General features: G+C 48.6%; 1 protein-coding gene across 1 annotated transcript in view; it reads right to left on the bottom strand.

Moving 5' to 3' along the window:
• Window positions 1-1,495: 1,495 nt before the first annotated feature.
• SERGEF (secretion regulating guanine nucleotide exchange factor) overlaps window positions 1,496-21,795 on the bottom strand; it is a 236,600-nt gene continuing 216,300 nt past the window's right edge. The window contains 2 exon segments of the mRNA XM_025928722.2: window positions 1,496-1,603; window positions 1,606-1,853. Of these exon segments, the coding sequence (XP_025784507.2) occupies window positions 1,514-1,603; window positions 1,606-1,853 (338 nt within the window). The 3' untranslated portion in view covers window positions 1,496-1,513.

The raw sequence follows: 21,795 nt of genomic DNA, 5'->3' as shown, positions 1-21,795 counted from the left end.
GGGGAGCTCAGGATTATCTTCATCCCCACTCCATTGAGCTGAACCCACTCCTGATCCCAGGGTTGAGCCTCATCTGCCCACCCTGGTCTGGCTCAAGGCCTGGGACGGGTCACCTCCCAGTCAGGACACTGAGCCAGGAGTGAGGTGTGTGGTCCCTTCCCCTTTTTAGGTCTCTGTTTTCCCACATGAATAATGAAAATGTTGGGTAAGACCAATGGTTTTCAAAACTTTCTTAAGGAACCCTTGTCAAGTGAAATCTTATGTGGAGCCCAGTATATAATATAAATTAAAATAAAGCTGCTGTGAATAAGGTGGAGGGTGTGGGCCCAGATCTTTGTTCACATGGCTTCCTTTCATCCATAGACCGCCAGGTGGCCACTGAATTCTCAGGAGACTTCTAGGGCTCTAACAAATGCACTTTGAAGGCCACTAGGCGAGAAGGTCATTACAGGTCCTCCAGCTCTGATATCTTGGGAGTGTAACTTCCTGAAGCCACCGTAGTCTAGCCCTCACAGGCCCAATCCTCTCCTGAGTCCCAAAGGGAAGGTGGTGTGGGATGGGCCACTAGCTAGCTGGTGACACTGCCACACAGTCCCCAGGGAAAGCTGTTTCCTGAGGCAGCAGAAAGGTGCTATGTCCCCCAAAGTCACAGCTGCCACCTGGGGAGGCCTGGGGCCTGTGGTCTGGCCTACACCGCATTTTACCTCCTCCTCCTCCTCCAGAGGCAAGGAGGGCTAAGAGGCAGATGTCAGGGGTTAGGGTCAGACTGCCCTTCCTATGCTGCGGCCTGTCCCTCACCCGAAACCACACAGCTTGGCAATTAGTCACACAGGCCAGCTCCAGAGTGCTGCCTGGCTCGGATGAAGACACCCATCCTCTGAGAGTTCACTGGTTCTAGACTCTGTTGTCTGTTCCAGGTGCCTCCTCTGTCGGATCTTCCCAGAAGTCCTATCTCTTCCTCCACTTATTCATCTCCACTTCCTATCCAGGGACTTCTCTCTTCTAGTCACCAAGACAAGAACTCCTTCCCATCCGAGTATCCACCTGCAAACTAATCCTCCAATCAGTAAATTAATGCTCCAGGCGCTGAGAATAAAACCTCAGGGGAGGCCTTTGGCTGCTTTGAGCATGGCCTGGGAACCGTTTCTCTTGCCGAATCGAAGGCTGCTGGACCAAAATAACCACGGGGGATGGGGCTGGGTATTCCGTCCCCACCAGGTAAAGACAGGCTGGAGCTGCTGTTTTCCATGTCCTTTGGGGATTCCGGTTTAAATGTCGCTTAGGGGCCAGACTCCCCAGCCATGCGACCAAGTGAGGTTCTTGTTATTGCCCTCAGGGGGGGGTCCCAGCACCATCTGCTGGGCAGGAAGGATGTCTGTCTCCTTGAACCCCAGACGCTGAGCCGGCCGCCTCCCATTGTTCTGGCCTGTGGTCAGCCCCCCTTCTCAGGCCGACCACACAACCTGACCAAGCGATTCTCTGGGAACACTTCGGGTAGGAAAAAATCACTTTATTAAAGGGCCTCTGTCACAAGCCCCCCATTTCTGGACCTGTCAGATAGGCTTTCAGTAGAAGTTTCTGGTTGTCTTTCCTTCCAGTTTCTCTGTCCATGGCTTCCTGAGATTTGGCACTCTCAGCAGCATCTGGGGAAGGGCCGGTGACCTTGGGGTGCTGGCCCAATGCAGGGAGGGCTGGCAGCTGGCAGAGCGCCAGGGAGTGGCCAGCCCCACAGCCCACAAGGAGTCCCAGTGACAACTGCAGAGATGGCACAGGCTTCGGGGCCCAGATGTTGGCTTCGGAGCCGTCCCCGCACATGCCGTGCTCGTTCCAGCCCCAAGAGTAGCACGTCCCTCCTGTGGAAAAGCAAAGACTGCTGTAGAAGTGGCTTTGAGAACAGGGCTCAAACAATCAACCTGGGGACACAGGTAATATCCTAAACCCCGGTTTCCACGTGACAAGACCAAAGCTCAACCGTACTTGGTGGCTTGCCCGCCACCCTTGCTTCCACCCTGCCCTCCAGAGCCTTCCCAGTGTTTCTCACTCCTGCCACCCCACAGCTGTCCCTGTCCCAAACCTGGCCTTCCTCCTTCCTTCGCCGTAACCTCCTCCCTCACACCCACCCCATAATCCAAGACCTGCCGACTCTTCCTCCAGAGAAATAGCTCAAATCCTTCCATCTCTCCATCTCTACTGCCTTCCCCTTATTCCGGCACCATTCTCCCGCGTGCTGGGCCGTGCCGACAGCCAAGGGACTAACTGGGCAGCTCACCATCTGCCCCAATCTTCAAAGAGCGTCTAGATGATCTCTGACAACTGCAAATCTAATCACATCACTCCCCTGCTTAAAAGACTTCTGTGACTTCCAATGCCCTTAAAGGCCTTTCTTTGGCCTGTGAGGCCCTGAGTGACCTGGCTCCTGACCACCTTGCTGCCCTCCCCTTACTTTCCCCCACCTCACTACGTTCCAAAACCCCTGCCTTCTTTGCATTCCTTACATATGCCTTGTGGGGCCTTCTTTCTCTTGAGGTCCTCTTTTTAATGGGCTCCAGACCTCCTCATCTTTTAAATTCAAGTTAAATGTCGTTCTGAGGCCAGATTCCCTGGCCACTCTATCTAACTTAGATTCTTGATATTGCCCTTGGACTTCACCCCCATGGGGGCCCTCGCACTTTGTGGTGGATAGATGACTTGTGTAGTCATGTGTGTACTGTCCCCTCCTCACTAGCCGATGTGCTCTACAAGGAGGGAAGGACCACGTACGTTTCATTCACTGCCGTATCTCTAGCCTGGTACACAGCTGGTGCTCAATAAGGGCTCGTTGATGAGATAAAAGATTGAATGAACACAGTCATACAGCCAGAAGTCTCTAGACCAGCATGATGCCCCCACACATCACAGCATCTCTTCCTAGGTTTAGACCCTTTCCTAGGGTCTAAACTCACTTGTGTTTTTTTGTAGTCATTAAAAATTTTCTGCCCCCAATTTATAAAAATAATATATCTTCCTGACAAAAAAAAAATGAAAAATATGGATGAGTGTAAAGAAAAAGCAGACTTTGATCTTGGCACTACTATGTTAAACCTTTAATTTGTGAAATTTGTAAATATTTGTGTATATTTCGTTCTGCTTTTGTCCCTTACTAACACAAATATTTCTCCACAGAACTGCAAAGGGTTCAAAAAGAAAATTAAAAAGAATTTGTTTGAAATTTTGAAATAGTTCAATATGCAGAAAGATACAAGAAATAACTTAGCAGAAAGAAACATACTCCGTCCAGATTTAGAACATTCGTCAACATATCTGCTTCAACGCTTCCCTTAAAAAAAAGAAAATATACCAGTAAGATAACAGTTTAAGCCCTGCTTCCCATTCTTGCCCTCCAGCCATTTCTGCTCCCAGGAAGGAGCCACTATTTTGAAGTTGGTGTTTGCTACTGGTTTTATACTTTCTACACATATGTCATTAAATGCCATGTAGCATTTTTAGTCTGTTTTCAAGATTTATATAAATAGTGTTGAAATATCTATCTTTATAACACGTGCCCTTTACACTCAGTATTCTTTTTGGAAATTTATCCGAGCTGACACAGATCAAGTTCATTTATTTTAACTGTGCTCAGTATCCCCTTATGTATAAATCTTATTTGACTTATCCATTCCCCTTCTGATGGACAGGTCTTTGATGATGGTAATTGTTGCTATCTTCTTACACAATATATAATGTACAATATCATGTACTTCATAGTAATATTGTCGCTATTGTAAACAGCGCTGCCATGAACGCCCCTGAGCACGTCTCCCTGTACAGAGAGGCGTCTGCGCAGGGCCGGTCCCCAGACGTGAGTGGAGTGGAGCCACACGTTTAGATTTAGATACGGCTAATAGCTGCCACAATGGCTGCAGTTACTTCCCGTCCCATCAGCGATGGATATGAATGTTTCCCTCTATCTTTACCTTCGCACTCTTGCTATTCTGATAAGTACAATGAACGAATCTGCATTTCCCCGACTACTAGTGAGAGGGAGCGTCACTTCATTTATAGCCCTGAGTCGCCTCCTCTTATGAATTGCCTCTGTACATTCTTGCCTGTTTTTCTCTTTGGCCGTTTGTCTTTTTTTTTTTTTTTTTTAATGGATTTGTGAGTTTTGATGTATTATTTTCTACTTTTTTGCTATTCTATGCATTGTGTCTTCTCCCACACGTCCATGGCATGTCTCTTCACTTTGCTTACGGGGTATCTTTTGTTAAATAAATTTCTTTAAAATGACTGTCTGATTGTCCATTATGGAGATTCAACAATTTCCTTAACCTGTATCCTATTAACAGATATGCAGGTTGTTTCGAGTTTTTCATTATTTTGAGTAACTTGAATAATATTCCTGTGAGTATCTTTGCACATGTATCTTTTTCTACCTAGTATCTTCCTCAAATTAGATTCTTAAAACGGGAATTCCTGGTCAACTGGTATCGACATTTTTGAGATTCCTGAGTACTATTTTTAATGCTTCCACAATATTTTTCAGAAAGGCCACCTGAATACAACTATGGCAATCTGTGGAAGTTTCCGTTTTACTCCAGCATTGCCAGTATTTAGCGCTCATTATAATGTTTAAAAAATCTTTTCTAATTTGAAGACACAAAAAGATTTCTCATTGTTTGTATTTGTACATTATTGCCATCAAAACTGAAAGATAAGGGGCGCCTCTGTGGCTCAGTCGGTTAAGCGTCCAACTTCAGCTCAGGTCATGATCTCATGGTTCATGGGTTCGAGCCCCACGCCAGGCTCTGTGCTTACAGCTCCAAGCCTAGAGCCTCCTTGAGATTCTGTGTCTCAGTCTCTCTCTGCCCCTCCCCTGCTTGCTCTCTCTCTCTCTCTCTCTCAAAAATAAACATTAACAAATTTTTTAAAAACCTGAAAAATAATTCTTACGTTACTCAGATATTTGTATTTCCTCTTTTGTGTATTCTCTGCTTCATATCTTTTTCCTGTTTAGTATACAAGGGTTTAAGTGCTCAGATCCAAGAGCCAGATGGTTTGGGTTCAAATCCTAGCTCCTCTATTTATTAGCTGAGTGACCTTGGGCAAGTTACTTAGTGTCTCTGTGCCTCAGTTTCTTCATCTGTTAAATGGGGATAATAGTACCTTTATCATAAAGTTGTTTGCAAGCATTAAATGAGTAAGTAGGTGTAAAATACTTAGAATGGTACTTACCACATAGTATTATGTAAATATTTGTTATTGTTAAGAGCCTTCTTAAGAGCCTTCTTGTTATGTTAAGAGCCTTCTTGTTTTAAAGATTTTTATTTTTAGAATATTCTTTCTCTGCCATATCTAGCACAAATATTTTTTTCTTAGTTTGACTTAAAACTTTGTCTTGGGTCTTTTGATATAAAACATAAGCTTTATGGTTCTTTGTAGTAAACTTCATTGATCTTTTACAATTTCTTCTACTGCTTCTAAGAACTGAAAGCCCATCCCTGTCTGGATCAGAATGTATTCTTTTTGATTTTTCAACGATCTTATTTACTTTTCTATCTTTACATTTCACCCTTTCTCCACTGAAAATCTGTTTCCCAGACCACTCTTCCACAGGGGGAGGCTGGCTGGCCAGGGATTACCCTTCCTTTCCCTTTTCCTTTTCCCCGGTAGGAAGGCAATCACTGGCCAAAAGTTTGGGTTTGGGGAAACACAGATGTCTCCCTGTTTGGCCCACGAGCGAGGAAATGCACACAGAGAAGATGAGCCCCGGGCCGCAGCTCCTATGGTTACGCAGGAGTTTCGGCCAAGTTGACGGGAGGCACAAAGTGGGAGAGTGGAAGAGGCTTGGTACCTTTGGGCCCTGCTCGGCACCTGGTGTGGGCTTCGCGCCCGGGCCTGGTGAGTGGCACCAGCTGACCGTCAGCAGGAATGGGGGTGGGAGGAAGGCAGAGCTGACCTACCACCAGGACGCGGCACAACGGGCAGCTGGCAGGTCCCTCTCCTTCTGCCAAAGGAAACACGCTCTGAGGGGCCGGGGTAGCCAGAGGCCTTGAGCCAGGGCTTTCATGCCCACTGGGTCGAGAAGTCTGGCAAAGGGCCAGAAATTTCTTCCCCCAATACTTCCAAAGAAGCCTACTCGAAGTCAGGTGCTTTATATTCTTTATCTCATTTAATTCCAACAACCCTGTGAGGCAGCCATGTTTTGTAGATTATTCTCGTTTCGTAGAGGATGAGGCGAAGCACTAGAAACCAGGAAGTGTGGCTCCAGAATCTGCACTAACTTTGCATATTATATACCAGGGCTTGCCAAATTTATTCTAAAAAGGCAGATAGTAAATATTTTAGGTTTGAGAGCCTCATTTGGTTTCTGTTGCATATTCTTCTTCTTTATTATAACCCTTTAAAAACCATTTGTAGCTTGCAAGGCCATACGATACAAGCCATAGCTCAGACCCGGCCTGCAGGTCACACTTTGCCAGCCCTTGGCATACATATACAATGTCCACTATTTACTGTGGACTGTGCTCCACTGTCCTGGGTCCCACATTACCAAATGGCTGCGCGATAATGGTACTTCTGTCCCCATCTACATCATAAGGTCGCTAGGAGGAGGACTGCATAAGTGGACATGCCCCAGCACAGTGCCCGACACACGGTGACGGTCCACACCCACGTATGAGGCAGACCACAGGAAGGGGAGGAAAAGGCTTTAAGAAAGGCCTTGCCAGTGTCAAATGACACGGAGGAGAGGATGGGCACCAGCAGATGGGAAGGCCTAGGTGGAACGACACGAAGTTTGGGGTTTCTGAACATTTTAAACAAACTTCCTAAGTAAAAAAACAAAAACAAAAACAAAAACGAGGCTGCTGAACTTCGAAAGTGAAAGATGAACTGTGCCTTGGGGCGCCTGGGTGGCTCAGTCGGTTAAGTGTCTGACTTCGGTTCAGGTCATGATCTCACGGTTTGGGAGTTTGAGCCCCGCGTCGGACTCTGTGCTGACAGCTTGGAGCCTGGAGCCTGCTTCGGATTCTATGTCTCCCTCTCTCTCTGACCCTCCCCCACTCATACTCTGTCTCTCAAAAATAAATAAACGTTAAAAAAAAAAAAAAAACTAAAAAAAAAAAAAAAAAAACAAGAAAGAAAGATGAGTTGTGCCCTGAACAGAAGGGACTCTCAGCAAGACCTTTAAGTACTGAAGCCCCTCCAGCATTTGAGAATCGGTTTCATATGCCCCCCCCAACCAGCCTCATTTAGGGTCTTTTTAGGGACACAGTGAAGGTGGGAAGGCCCTCTGGATTCAGCAAGCTGCTACTACGCAGGCTCTTCTCATGCAGAAGTGAGAGGAAGGAGAATGGCCTATGGTAGGCCTCTCCCTAAGCTAACTGGAATGTGGAACACCCAGTTTTCAAAATAGGTAGGTTATAGGATCATTCCTGGCTTTACAGAGGGCTCTCTGCAGTGTGCTGGGCACTTACCAGGCCCTTGAGGAACTGAAACCCACCTGATTGATCCAGACCTGATTTACTGGCCCTGAGGTACATGGCTGGGCCTTGGGTGGAGAGCCCATAGTTACTGGGATTCCCTAGCCTCTTAAGACTTCAGGCCCCCTGATCATGGGGCTCAATGGAGTTGGCCTCATCCAGGCTGTGACAAGTGATGGGCTTGCAGCCCACCACACTTGCGTCAGCCTAAGAGCCCTGCAGGCAGCGGAACCCAGGGACTGGCAGGGTCCTGGCACAGGCTAGACACAATACTCAAATCTGTTCAGGCCTCGTGGCACCTGCCTGAGCTTCTTGGCAACCTGGGTCCTTAGAGGGCCTTATGGTGCTGGGATTACAGCCCAATGCTAGGGAGGGGGACACATTTCTGCTGGAGGGCCTTGCCTAAGAGGGGCAAACACCTGAGCATGTGTGATAGAGCTAGTGTGGTAGAGCTTCATTCTGAACCACGGAACGAAGACTACATTTCCCAACCTCTCTTGCAGCTGGGTGTGTGAATGAGCTGTAAGCCAAAATGTTCTGTAATAGCTATGGTGCCTTGCCTTCAAAGACAGATGGCATGTACCCGTTGTCCCTTCGTCTATCTTCTCACTGGGAATGTGGATGTGATGGCTGGAGCTCTAGCTGCCATCTCAAATCATGAGAAAGAAGGCTATCACCTAGGGATATTACTTCCCAATTGCATACAAATGTCACTTAATCCCCACAGCAACCTCCATTTATGACTCCGTTGTTATGATCTCCATTTTACAGATGACGCTACTAGGCTCAAAGGGTGAAAAAACTTGTTCATGGTCACACAGCCATGCTGAGCCAGGACTAGAATCCCTGACTCCCAAGTCTCAGGCTCATTCACGAGTGCCAAACTGTGTGAAAATGTAGTAACATCACCGAATGGTTAGTTAGTGTATGCCAGGCCCTGTGATGAACACTTAGTTCACTGAATCTCCACAACAAGCCTGCAAGGTAAAATCTAACATTATCCCCGTTTTCCAGAGGGATGGCATCAACCGGGCAAGGTAAGAAGCAGAACTGGATTCTAGCCTGGGCATTGGGACTCCAGGGCCTCTTGTGTTAATATACTATCCTCTCTAGCGAAAACCCTGCTTCCCAGGTAATTAGGAAAAGGTACAGAGTCGCAGCCCACCTGTGTGGGGACAAGGTCAGCGGTGGAAGGCAGGAGCCATAGCTGGTGAGAGAAGCACTCTGCAGGAAGCACAAACCTCACTGAGCCCTTGTGAGCATTGGGGCCCAGGCCCAAGGAAGCCACTTAAGGCCCTGCCCCTCCTGCATCTAGTGGGCTGGGGAAGGGAGGAAGAATGTGGGCAAAAAGTCAGGCAACTAATGGTTCCCCTTGTCTCCTGTCAAAGGCCTCACAAAGACCTAGAGATCAGGAGGGGCTGGTCTTCTGCAATACCAGGCAGAGAGAGAAGGACGGGTGAGGTCTGAGTAGCCTCACAGAGAAGGCTCTGGATTCAGGAAGCTGGTAAATGTCATTGTGGCCGCAGCTGGCCCTGGAGCTGGGTAAATTTGGGAAAAACTTCTGAGTGTCCAGCCACCAAACTCACGTGGATCCCACCCCTTTGGCCATAATTGCCAGGGTGATCCCTAGGGTCCTGCTGTGAGCGAGGAATGGCGAGGGAAGAACCCAGAATTCAGGCCTCCTATAGTGTTTTGGGTCTAGTTCAGGTCCTCACGCTCTCTTGCCTGGACAATTACAACAGCTACTCTATCCTTTACACAGAGGCAGCTGGCCTGGGTGGGGGACTCAGGCTGAAGCACAGCAAGGACTAGGTCCTCCTGTGGACCACCTCCTGTCTCCTGCCACCAAGGTGACCAAGACCAGGACTCTCAGCTGGCTCTCCAAGCCCTCTGTCCCTCTTGGCTGCCTCACCCCTCTTTCCCAGTGCTCTGTGCCAGCCCTGCAGGCTTGGCCGCAGGCAACAGCCCCGGCCGTTGGCACGGGCCCTCTTATGGTGGGCAGAGTCTGGGCTGAGACAAATCAAGAGTCCCTCCCCGAATTCACCCAGGCCTTTCACACAGTCATGATTTGCTCAGGCAAGTCCACTTATGTGGAAGCTCTTCTTCCTGGCCCTGTGTTGGACACAAGACCTAGATGAGGAAAATTCAGTTTCTGCCCCGGGGCTCCCGGTCCACTGGGGAAGACAACCATGAGAAGGAGGATTATGGGGACCAATGGCATGTGTGCACAAGGAGCCACACACAACAGTGTTCACTGCAAAAGACTGGGAGAAGCCCCCAAATACTCATCTATAGAGGAGTGTTTAAAGAAAGGATGGCTCGACCCTACTACCCAGCTACTAAAAACAATGAGGTAGCTTTCTATGGCCTGACATCAAGATATCTAAGACATTCTAGAGAGAAAATCGGTTGCAGAACAACACAGAGTATGATTCAATTTATGTAGATCCCCTATATATTTCTATAGGTACAGAGTTTGAAGAATACATCCCCAACTGTGAACAATCTCTGAGCAACAGAGGGAGAAATGGAGGGGAAAGGTGGCCAAGATTTTGTCGTTTGTTCAAATACTTTAAGAAGTAGTAACAAAGGATGATGATTTAAAAAAAAAAAAACACACACACACAAAACTATAGCTTACTTGACAAGAATATATTTTAAAAAATAACAGTATTCCTAAGGGACAGAGGTAGCATAGAGGAGAGGATGGTATGCTCTGTTGGGGAAAGGAGATGGGTGTCACTGAAAGTTTCAGAGGTTCATTCTTAGCTGGGTTTTGAAGGATGAGTAGGAGTTAACCAATTTTTTTTAAGGTTTAACTTTTTTTTTTTTTAGCATTTATTCATTTTTGACAGAGAGAGAGAGAGAGAGAGAGAGAGAGAGAGAGAGAGAGAGAGAAGGCAGGGGAGGGGCAGAGAGAGAGGTTGACACAGAGCTTGAACTCATGGACCTGAGCTGAAGTTGGATGCTTAACTGACTGAGCCACCCAGGTGCTCCAGGAGTTCACCAGTCTTAAATAGAGGGTATCCATTGAAATCTGCCCACTCTGAGCTGCTTTCATTGACCCCAGTGTCATCCTTTTGCTGCAGAAGTGAATGGTGGCTGAGCATAGGGCTGGGTCCCACTGGGCTGTGGGAAGGCTATTAATTTCACTTTGTCTGAGCTCCTAGTACCCAGAATCCTCTAAGCATACACACCACACCCCTCCTGGTTCTACAGGTATTTATATTTGCACTTGTCTCACCAGTCTGTGAGCTGGGATTGGAGTTGGGTGCTGAGAACAGGGCACACTCATCAAGTAGTCCTTAGGCACATGGGATAGGCACTCAGATTATGTATGCATCTAGTCTTTCTGAGCCCCCTGTTCTGTCTAGAGAGTAGCTAGAAGGGGAACACACCTAATGCTGAAATTGGGTGCCATCAACCTCAGTTGTATGCCTGGTTGCTTGCCTGTATTCCCTCGTCTGTGGCCAGAACTGCCCGCTGGCCATAGGCCTCAAGAACAGAGAGCTGCAAGTCTCTGTCCCCAGTCACACTGCCCAGAAAAGCAGTTCCTACAGAGAATGGCCATGAGAATGGCTGTGAGGACAATGGCCTCACGGGGCCAGGCTGAGGGAAGAGGCATTGACAGTGCAGGACCCTTTCAATAACCAGTCTATCCATCACTCTCCAGGGCCCATGACGCCCTCAGGCAGGAGCTGAGGCAGCAGGAAAGAGCCGTTCCAGAATCAGAAAGTGGAGCTGTTCACCCACAGAATCACTCTAGGGAAGTTTTGGGATTGTGGCCCAAATTGCCTCAGGGAAGGCTGTAAGTGGAAGCAGGCTGGCCTAGGGGCCCTTCCAGACCAGGATCCATGGAAGTGCTGAGAATGCATTGAGAAAGGGAGATGGGGTGAAGGCTGAAAGCAAGGAGGAGGAGGGCTGGGTGTCTACATGGAAGAAAAGATAAGGGCCTCTGGAAGAAGGAATTAGGAAGGTAACATTCAAAACATAGCCAGAACCAGCCACTTCTCACCAGCCCCATCACCTCATACTAGAACTCTGAGGGCTTCCTACTGGTTCCTCTGCTGCCTCTATTGCCTCTTGTCATCTGTCCTCCACACAGAGCCTGCGTGATCCCATTGAAACCCAAGTCAGACATGGCACTGCTCTGCTCAGAATGCTCCAATGGCTTCTCCTCTTACTCAGATAAACAACAGCTTCCTCTCCGACCTCAAGTCCCATGTGTTCCACCCTACTGACATCAGAACAGCTACACTGACTTCTTGTTCCTCAAACAGTAATCACCTCAGGGCCTTTGCACTTGTTATTCCTGCTGTCTGGAATGCTCTTGCCCTGATATCCACAGGTTCATTCCCTCATGTTGTGCACGTATTTGTTCAAATGCCACCTTATCTATCTGAAAGGCCTTCCCTGACGACTCTGTATGAAATAGCAGTCTACAACCTTCCCCATCTCTGTCTCCTCATCTGCTTTATTTATTTTTTACTGTTTATCTATCAGCTCTTCAAAAGAAGGGACTCAGTTTTGTATGCTGCCATATCCCATCACCTAAACAGTGCTCAGCACCTATTAGTACTCAAATACCTGTTGTGGGAATGAACAAACAAATGAATAAATGAATGAACCAATGAACGAATGAACTGAATGAATAAATGGCCAGTGAGATAACAGAGCTGCCTCGTTCTCTCCTGAAGGGGCAAAAGAGAACCTGAGGATGTGGGGAGGAGATGCCATGGGTAGGCGGACTGCAGCTCACTATCAGGAAGAAGGCTGGGATGGCTAGGAGGCTGCCCAGAAGAGCAGCAGGTGGTCTTCTGCTGGAGGTTCCGAGCCCCCAGTTGGCACGGGCCCTCTTACGGTGGGCAGAGTCTGGGGTGAGACAAATCAAAAGTCCCTCTGGCCATGGAGAGCTTGTGTGGCAGTGTGGGTGGGTGTAGATGTGTATGAGAGGGAGGAAGGTGAGGCCGAAAGCAGGCCCCAGGCCTTCAGGCTGGCTCCCTCCGACAAGACAGACGAATGGCCTTGGTTCAGATGATAAACAGAAACGTACTGAGTTTCTGGGTTTACCCTCATCAGTCTTATTCTGAGGCTGCAATGTTAGGGCTGCTTTAGAACCTCTTTTAAAACCCCGTATCTCAAAAAGTTGTCCAGTTCTTTGTCAGTCTCTGTCCCGTTACATAAGAGGAAACTGAGGCCCAGAGTGGGGCAGTATTGTGCTGAGGTCCTCACCTACACACCTTCCCACTGCTCTCCGCCTCTCCCTTTGCATCTTCGGGCACCGCATGTGATAGTTGGAGCAGCTCAGTGAGGAAGGTATTTGGATCAACACTGCATGGAAGAGAACATGAGAGTCTGGAAGAGGTTCAGAAACAGCTCAGCTGGGAGAGGCAGAGACCAGCCTTCTGCCCCCACTTCCCCCCACCCTGGAGCAGGAGGTGCTGGGACTGCCGTGGCCACATTTTCCCAGTCACCTGCGCAGAGAGCGTGCCGTGGCACGTGGCACGTTGGCTCCACTGGGTGACTATTCTTAGATCTAGGGAGCTAGGAATGATGGATTTAGAACTTACGAGGTGGAAACGTGTTGGCCTGTTTTATAAACAACTGAAATCCTCCCCCCAGACTGTCTTTCTGAGTGCTGTGTTCTCTGTGGAACTGCTGGCTTTCTGGGCTTCCTGGCTGCACTGAGAGAGGGAAGAGAAAAGGCAACTAACCCTCTCGAGGGCCTACTATGGCCACGGATGGTGCCAGGACTTTTGCATGACTCCAGCCCGTTGAACAGAGCAGCCCTGGCAAGACGGTATTGGGATCACACTGTGTGATCACAGAGAGGTCCTGAAATGAGTAGGCTTGGTGTGCAGCCCGGTCCTGCCAGCAGGGGTCTGGACCTGGTGGGTGGAGTGTTAAGGGCACAGGGTGGCAGCTCTGGAGTTCAATTCCTGGTAAGCGTTTCAAGTACTACGATTTCTTCACTGGAGGTGACAAGCTGCTGGCCTGTCCTCACAGCCAGCCAGGGACCCTCCTCTCAATAGGTTCCAGGTTGCCATCATCCCTTTTTAAGTGTGTTCCCAGAGCTGGCCACAGCTCTCTAGAGACAATACACCCCTCTGGACGTATACCTTGTCCTGGAGGCGGCCTCTATCAGTTTAGCTGAGGCCACAGGAGCTGTGTTGGAGTCCCGGTCTGCGGACTCCTAAACCGTGCATGAGAAGCTATGCTGCGTCCCCTGGCCTGGGCTGTGTGCTTCTGTTCTGGACCTGGCCAGAACTTTCAAGTTGTCTCCATTATTGTCTTACTGAATGGACACAGAAATCCCCGAGGGGCACTAGAGGAGGGGCAGGGGCACAGATGCAGCTCTGGGACCAGGGGCAGTGGGACTGCTGCCATTCCTGGGTCCTGGTCACCAACAGAGCCTCCCTACGCTGTTCTTCTCCCTGTGCCTGTCTGGGAATCACCAGTGTGCGTGAGAAGAGGCTGGGCGTTAGCACAACAGTGGGGGTAGGGGTGAGACGGTCTGGGGCAGAAGAATCTATAGGCAGATCAGAAGATTAGGGCTCTAGAGAGGAGCCACGACTGGATGACACAAACCTGAGACGGAATTCTCCCTTGCTTTCCAATCACTTACTAATGAGCGTCTGCTCTGTGTTTGGTGCTGTACCCAATTCAGGTCGATGTATTTGGCACACGGCAACTAGGCCCCCACACAGTACGAGTGCTAGGTCAGGGACACATGCCAACTCTTCAGAAGGATCAAACCTCTTTGGGATAGGGCCTGTCTCTTACTTATCTTCTCTTTTTCAGATAGTAAATTTTTATTGAACTCCATGACAGCCAAAAAAGAAAGAAAGAAAATACAATAGTACAAAAGAGGAAAAAACTAAGGGATTAATCCTTTAAATTTACATTAATGTATTTTTTTTTTCCTTTTAAGAAAACTTTAATTTTTTTAGAGCAGTTTCAGGTTACAGAAAAATTGAGCATGAAGTACAGAAAATTCCCGGTCTCCATACACTCACTGCTTCCCCACTATCGATAGCCCGCACCCGAGTGGTACATTTGTTACAATCGATGAACCCACCTTGACACATCATTAGGGCCCAAAGTCCCACAGTTTACATTAGGGGTCACTCTTGGTGTTGCTGTACATTCTATGGGCTCTGACAAATATGCGATGACATGTATCCACCATTATAGCATCAGACAGAACAGTTCCACTGCCCTAGGTCCTCTGTGCTCCACCTATTTATTTATGGTTTTATCCAGCAGAGTGAATGCATGAGTGGAGGAATAGCTATTCCTCCCATAAGAGTGCCCGTAAGGTTCACGCACGGCTCTAGCAGGAGGAATACAGAAGTGAACAGGACACAGGCCCGTGTCCTCCAGGGGCGTACATTCTACTGAGGCAACAACAAGCAAGCAGACACAAATTGACAGGATGCATCTAGTGATAAAGAGCTATAAAGAAACAAAATGGAATAATATGATTGAAAGGACAGGTGGTCAGGAAGTCCTCTCCAATAAGGTGGCCTCTGAGCCAACCTCAGGGTGAGAAGGAGCCAGGTCTACAAGCACCTGGAGGAAGAGCTTTCCAGGCAGAGACAATGATAAATATAAAATCCCAGAGCGGGAAGTTCTGCCCGTTCTATGTGTGTGGGGCCGAGACAGCTGGGGAGAGGCAGGCCTTGAGAGGGAAGGGAAGCCTGGTGAGGAGTCAGGAGTTTATTCTGAGGATGCTGAGAAGCCACTGGAGAGTTTTAAGCAGGGAGTGAGAAGATCTGACTTCCGTTTGAAAAGGCTGCTCTGTGAAGGGGGAAACACAGGGAGACTTTCAGGAGGCTCCTGCCTGGCAGAGGACCTGGCGTGAGGGGGCAGGATGGAGTGGGCTGGGAGCAGGGGAATGGGCAGAAATGGACGGATTTATTCTACTCTGATAGTAGGGTGTTTGGACCTGTTGACGGATTGACACAGGGAGCGAGTGACGGGGATTCGTTGAGCGATGGCAGCCGGTAGTGCCATTTATGAGGTGGAGGAGCCTGGGGGAGGGCTGGGCTTAGGGAGCAAATGGAGTTCTGTTGTGGACATTTTAAGGTGGAAGTGCCTACTAGACGTGAATGGATGGATGGATGGATGAATGAATACGTCCCCAAAGACAGGCTTCTGGTGAGCCTACGGGATTACCAACCTGAGAACTGGGAAACTGAGGATGACAACCGCAGGAGCCACCAGGTGAACAGTGGGCAGCTCCAGAGGTAATGTTGTGCTCATGACTCGATGGGGCCTGACTTGGTGCCTTCGTCATGCTGAATTCTAGCTTCTGCTTTTCTTTTTTTCTTGAAGGAAGTGCATGACTGGGATGATGCATACTCCACAGGCCTTTATGAATGTCCCTATTTCATAAAAAAATGTGTAACATTTGGAAGCAAAATTGCCCTTTTGGATAATTACAACCGACCGGCCCAAGGTCTCCCGCCGGTCCTGTGGGAAGCAGCACCCTCCCCTCAGCCTGGGAGTGGCCTGCTGAGCTGGGACACACCAGCCAGCGCTCCTCGCCTGGGGCGGGTGTCAGCGGGAGAAGTTGCAATCCCGGAGGATGCGGGGTCTGCACAGCATGAGAAATGCTGCATCCCTGCTGCCAGACTCTCTCTGGAACATGTTCTAATTCCTAGGGAGTGTGAGGCCACCCGAAATGAGGGCCTGTGAAGGAGGCAGCTCTGAGAGGCCCTGTGGCCCTGGCCCTAGAAGAACACACAACTGCAGCTAGGGAGGTCTGGTGAGTCCCGCTGGGCTCCCTGCCTGCGTGGCTGTTCACATCCCTGATGGGACTACTCAGCCTCCTGTGGGCTCAGTCCAAAGGGACAGATTCCCCTCCCAGGCGAGGGGGTTAGAAGCTCTAAGGTAGAGGCCGGGCATGTGTCCCCAGGGTGCAAATCTTCCAGTGGCACCCTAGCTCAGAAGGAAATCCAAAGTCTAGTCCTTGACCTATACAGTTCCACACCATCTGGGTCCCAGCTACCTCTCTGATGCCTGCTGTCACCGCTCCCCTCCCCACTCACTCCTCCTGAGCCACAGTGGCTTCCTTACTGTTCCTCTAACTGGTCGGCCATGCTTTTAGCTTCACATGGGTCTGCTCCCTCTGCCTGGAACACTCTTCTCTGGGTATCCACATGGCGTCCTACCTCCTTTCATTTGGGTCTTAGTTTAATTTTCACCTTCTCAGAGAACTTTCCCTGATCAGTTAACCCCATCCATCTCTCCTCTTACCCTGTTTTATTTTCTTTCCTTTCACATAACACCCCATCATATATTTAGGTCTCTCCACTAAGAAATGAAAAACTTCATGAGAGCAAAAATTTCATTTTGTTCAACTGCTGCAACCCCAGCACTGAGAATAGCTATAGGTATATAAAAGGTGTTCAATAAATATTTGTTTTAGGAATAAACAGGTGTCACTTGCCCCATTCCCTTGGGAATGCCCATTCCCTTGAAGGGAAAGCCCAGTCAAAGAGCTGAGCAGGCTGTCCCCAGGGGTCACCATCAAAAGGAACACTGTATGGGTATATGTGGAGGGGGCAGCCAGGGCAGCCTGTACTGAAGGCACACGCAATTTGTAGAGTGCCTGCAGCCTCAGCTGTGGGGAAGAGAGACATTATAGGTAATGACCGGACAGACTCAACCTTTGGCTAACTTGGCCTGGCCAAGTCTGTCCAAGCTGTGAATAAGCACCCCCACCTACTCAGTGGCCTGCAGGCAGACCCTCTCCCCCTCCCAAGACCAAGAGGAGCCCACTGGGCAGCATGTATCTCAAGTGCTCACTGGATGGGCCAGAAATATGCAAACCATTGTTGTTGCTCAGTAGCTATGGAGCCAGACAGGCTTGGATTTGATCTTGCTTGACACCTACTGTGTATACCGGAGCTTTGGTTTCTTCATATGTAAATAAGGATAGCCATCTTTCCTTTACCTTTTTTTCCCCCCTGGGAACATATGTGTAGAGTACCCAACACAGAGTCTGTCCTGTGATACACGCTTGGTCCACACTTGTTCCCTCCCCTGTCTCCCCAGCTGCTGCGGGGGTGACCTTGTGCCTCCTGCCCAGGATCCGGTTCCCAGCCCTCCTTGCTTCCAGATGTTAGTACATTTAGGAGGATCCCCAGTGCAGGGGCACATGAAAAAAGCATGACATCCCTCCTCTCTGGCCATCCCCCAAGACCCCTTGCATGGAGCAAGTAGATAACACTTCACACAAGTTCTAGCTGAGACCTCAGTCAGTGATTGAGGTGTCCTGACAGGCGCAAGCCACTGAGCATTGCTACGGAAGCCTCTCTATAGCAGTTATTCTCCACTGTGTCACTTCTTTCCTGGCTCAGCTGCCTTGCGGCACAGGGGGAAGGGCAGTGGATGAAGCACCAGAGGATTAGACTCCTGGTGGAGCCTATGCACCTATGGGCTGCATGACCGGCCGTAACTCTCTGCTTCTTCCTGACTCTTATCTCCCCCGACTCTAGGTAGTTGGCCACTGTTTCTCAAACCACGGACTGACAACTATCTGCACTGCATCTGTTAACAGAGTCCCGGTGCCGCGTCAGACCAGCCGTCAGGGTCTCCCCTTGGAGGTGATGATGAACGTCTAATGTAGGAGTCAGACTAGCTAAATTGTTTTCAGTCTCCCAGGGGATAGAACAGGCAACACTGAAGCTGCTCTGGTTAGAACAGGGGTGACGGGCTCAGAGCCCCATGTGCTCAGCCCCCCGCCACTCCCACTGGCTCCACAGCATCCTAGAGCTTCCCAGAGTACAGTCTGAAGTCCCCCCACCCCCCCGAGTCCCAGGGATTTCTAGCACCTTCCCTAGAAGGGAAGTCAAATATTCATTCATTCATTTGCTCACAAATATTTAGGAGGCGCCTTCTGCTTTCTTTATGCAAGTATTCATTTGAAGTCAGTAGCTCTAGTACTTACTAGATGTGTAATATTGGGCCAGTTAATCTCTCCAGGGCTTTCTCATTTGCAAGATGGGAAAAGGATACCTGTTTTCCCTATCTTACAGGATTCTTCTAATGCTCAAAAATCAAATGAAAACACCTGTGAAGAAGTGCTATGTTACCCGGAAAAGACTCTGCAGACATTGACCACCATCACCATCACTAGTATATGTAACTACTTCGGAAGTCATAGAACCAAATGCAGTCCTTAGAGGCCTCTGTAAATGTTACTCTCCTACTTTCTGTAGCTAAACTTCCAGAAGGTGTTACAGGGGTTGGGGAAGCCATCGCTCTGAAAGCTTCATCTGAAAGACAGCAACCTGCCCACAGGGGTATTTCTGAGATTGAAGAATGTTACTCAGTTTGGGGAGCCCAGGTGGCTCAGTTGGTTAAGCGTCCGACTTTTGGTTTCAGCTTGGGTCATGACCTCACGGTTCATGAGTTCGAGTCCTGCACTGGGCTCTGTGCTGACAGCATAGAGATTCTCTCTTCCTCTCTCTGCCCCTCCCCTACACACACACACTCTCTCTCTCTCTCAAAATAAATGAATAAACGTTAAAAAAAAAAAAAGGATATTACTCGGTTTGTTATCTTCTAAGTGGAACACTTGTCTATTATCCAAAATTTCTTCATTGATCATATACTAATAAAAGATTTTTAAAAAACTGTTGAAAATACTGATACACAAAATTCTTCCAAAAACTTTTAAGTCTTTATCTGCTGCTTTAAAATGAATTCAGGTTGGGGCGCCTGGGTGGCTCAGTCGGCTAAGCGTCTGACTTCGGCTCAGGTCATGATCTCACGGTCCGTGAGTTCGAGCCCTGCATCGGGCTCTGTGCTGGCAGCTCAGAGCCTGGAGCCTGCTTCGGATTCTGTGTCTCCCTCTCTCTCTGCCCCTCCCCTGCTCATGCTCTGTCTCTCTGTCAAAAATAAATGAAACATTAAAAAAAATAAAAATAAAAAAAATAAAATGAATTCAGGTGAGGCACTCTGAGTAAGGGCAAATGTCAAGCTCTGCAGGGTATGGGCAGCATGGCTCTATGGGAGGAGCATGGGGCCAGCTCTGCCACTGACTCAGCATGGACTTGGGGACTTGGGTGAGTCACTATCCTTCCCAGGTCCTCTGTTTCCACACCTATAAACTGAAGGCACAAGCTTTACTGATCTCCAAGAGCCCTTCTAGCTCTGATGGTTAATGGTTCAGGACAGTGGAGTGTAGCTTCCAACATACCCAGGCTGTCTGTCATTCCATAGCACATCCAGACGTGCTGAGGCCGCAGTCTTGCTGAGCTCAAGGTGGCTCATGGAGATGTCATTTGCCGAAAACAATGCCCCTCTCCCTAGTTACTCAACTGGAGTTTCAGACTTTCCAAAGCACCCTCAGCCCCACAATAAACCCAAAGCAGGAGGATGAGGAAGCAAGCATGTCTAGAAGAGAGGTGGCTCACTTAGGAGCTGCACCCTTGTGACAGGGTCATGACCAAAATCAAGGCATTTTGACTCCAAGCTCTGAGCTCCTTACCTCATGGGGATCACATCCCAATGCTCAGTCCCACTGAAGAAATATGGACCCAAAGAGCTTTCATTTGGGGGACCACCAGAGCTGAAGTCAGAAGATGGGACCATGCTCCTGCTCCAGCTCTTCCTGCTGTGTGCTTCTAGACCAGCCACTCCCTGGTACCGGGCCTCAGTGACTTCATCCTCAACATAGGGATAGTGCTCCTGACAATTCCATGCTACAGTGAGGCTTGTGTGAGAGGGAATAGAAACCTTTGTATGTTATAAAGCTATATATTAGTTACCATTAACACCATATACCCCAAAGGTTGAAGGAATCTACTCCTGTCCTTCAAAAAAACAACAACAATCCTGGGAAGTATAAGTGCTGGAACACAGGGCAACTGGATATGGGACCTGAATGGGCAGGTCACTTTACTCTGCAGGCTGAGCTGCATAGGACTCTGGGCCTGACTCCAGTCCTATGGAGACCAAACAGCACCAAAGCTGAACACATTTGACAGGAGTATAGAGCCTGTCAATGTGGACAGTTTTTCTGGGCCTTCATCCCATCAACAAACATCCTTCTAATACCAACTGCAAATAAAGTACTTTCTGAGTGCCCCATGTGTACAAGGAAAGAAGGAGGAATGAGCAAAGATGAATAAGATAGTCTTCATTTTTAAGGAATTTCCCATCTCTTAATAACCAACACCTCCTGAGCTCTTACAACATTCCAGGAATCTCTTGTATTACTTCCATTCTCTCATTTCACACCTGTAATACCCTAGTTGGGCAGGAATGTTCAGGATTCCTAGAAGGTGGGGCTCAGGCTCACCTGAAAACTAAATGGTGGAGCCAGGACTCAAACCAAGGTCAGTCTGTTTCCAGATCCTAAGTTCTTAATCCCTTTGTTCCATGGACTCTGTGTCTCCGATAACGTTAGGCAAGCATCTTCCTTTCTGGATCTCAGTTCCCCTATGAAATGCAGAGTTTCAATGATTCTAGTGGGTACAAGAGATAAGGCAAACACTGGGAGTCAAGACAGAAAATGAGAAATGCCCACCTAAAGTGAGGGGTGAGGGGTGAGGGGTGAGGGGTGGTAATCAGTTCCCATACCTCAGGAAAGAAAGGCATAAGACACTGTCTAGGTGGAGTGAGGCCATGGTCAGGCTTTTGCTTAGATAGGGCTCAAAGCAGCAAGTTTCAGAAAGGCATGGCTAACACGTCTACCTCCACCAACGTCTTTTCTCCCACCAAACCAATGTCTTTGCTCCCCCAGTTGGGCTCTGTGCTGATAGCTCAGAGCCTGGAGCCTGCTTCAGATTCTGTGTCTCCCTGTCTCTCTGCCCCTCCCCTGCTCATGAGAGCTGTCTGCACAGAGTCCAACGTGGGGCTCAAACTCACAGACTCTGAGATCGTGACCTGAGCTGAAGTTGGATGCTTAGCCAACTGGGCCACCCAGGCACCCCAACATTAAAAATAATTGTTTAAAAAAGCCCCCATATTGGGGCACCTGGGTAGCTCAGTTGGTTGAGCGTCTGACTTCAGCTCAGGTCATGATCTTGCGGTTTGTGGGTTCGAGGCCCGCGTCGGGCTCTGTGCTGACAGCTCAGAGCCTGGAGCCTGCTTCAGATTTTGTGTCTCCTTCTCTCTCTGACCCTCCCCGACTTGTGCTCTGTCTTCCAAAAATAAATAAATGTAAAAAAAGTTTTAAAAAATTAAGAAAAAAAAGCCCCCATACGAAAAAAGAAAAAAAAAAAAAAAGGAAAAGGAAAGAAAAAAAGATGCCTCCATACCAATGGAACAGCATTTTCCTTTAATATCTAGTCCTTGGTGCGTGGCTCCCTGTCTTCAC

Source organism: Puma concolor, chromosome D1 (genome assembly GCF_028749965.1).
Source record: "Puma concolor isolate L17-30 chromosome D1, mPumCon1.1.hap2, whole genome shotgun sequence".
NCBI lineage: Eukaryota > Metazoa > Chordata > Mammalia > Carnivora > Felidae > Puma > Puma concolor.
Note: the sequence above shows the minus strand (reverse complement) of the source record. Positions and strands in the feature narration are given on the sequence as shown.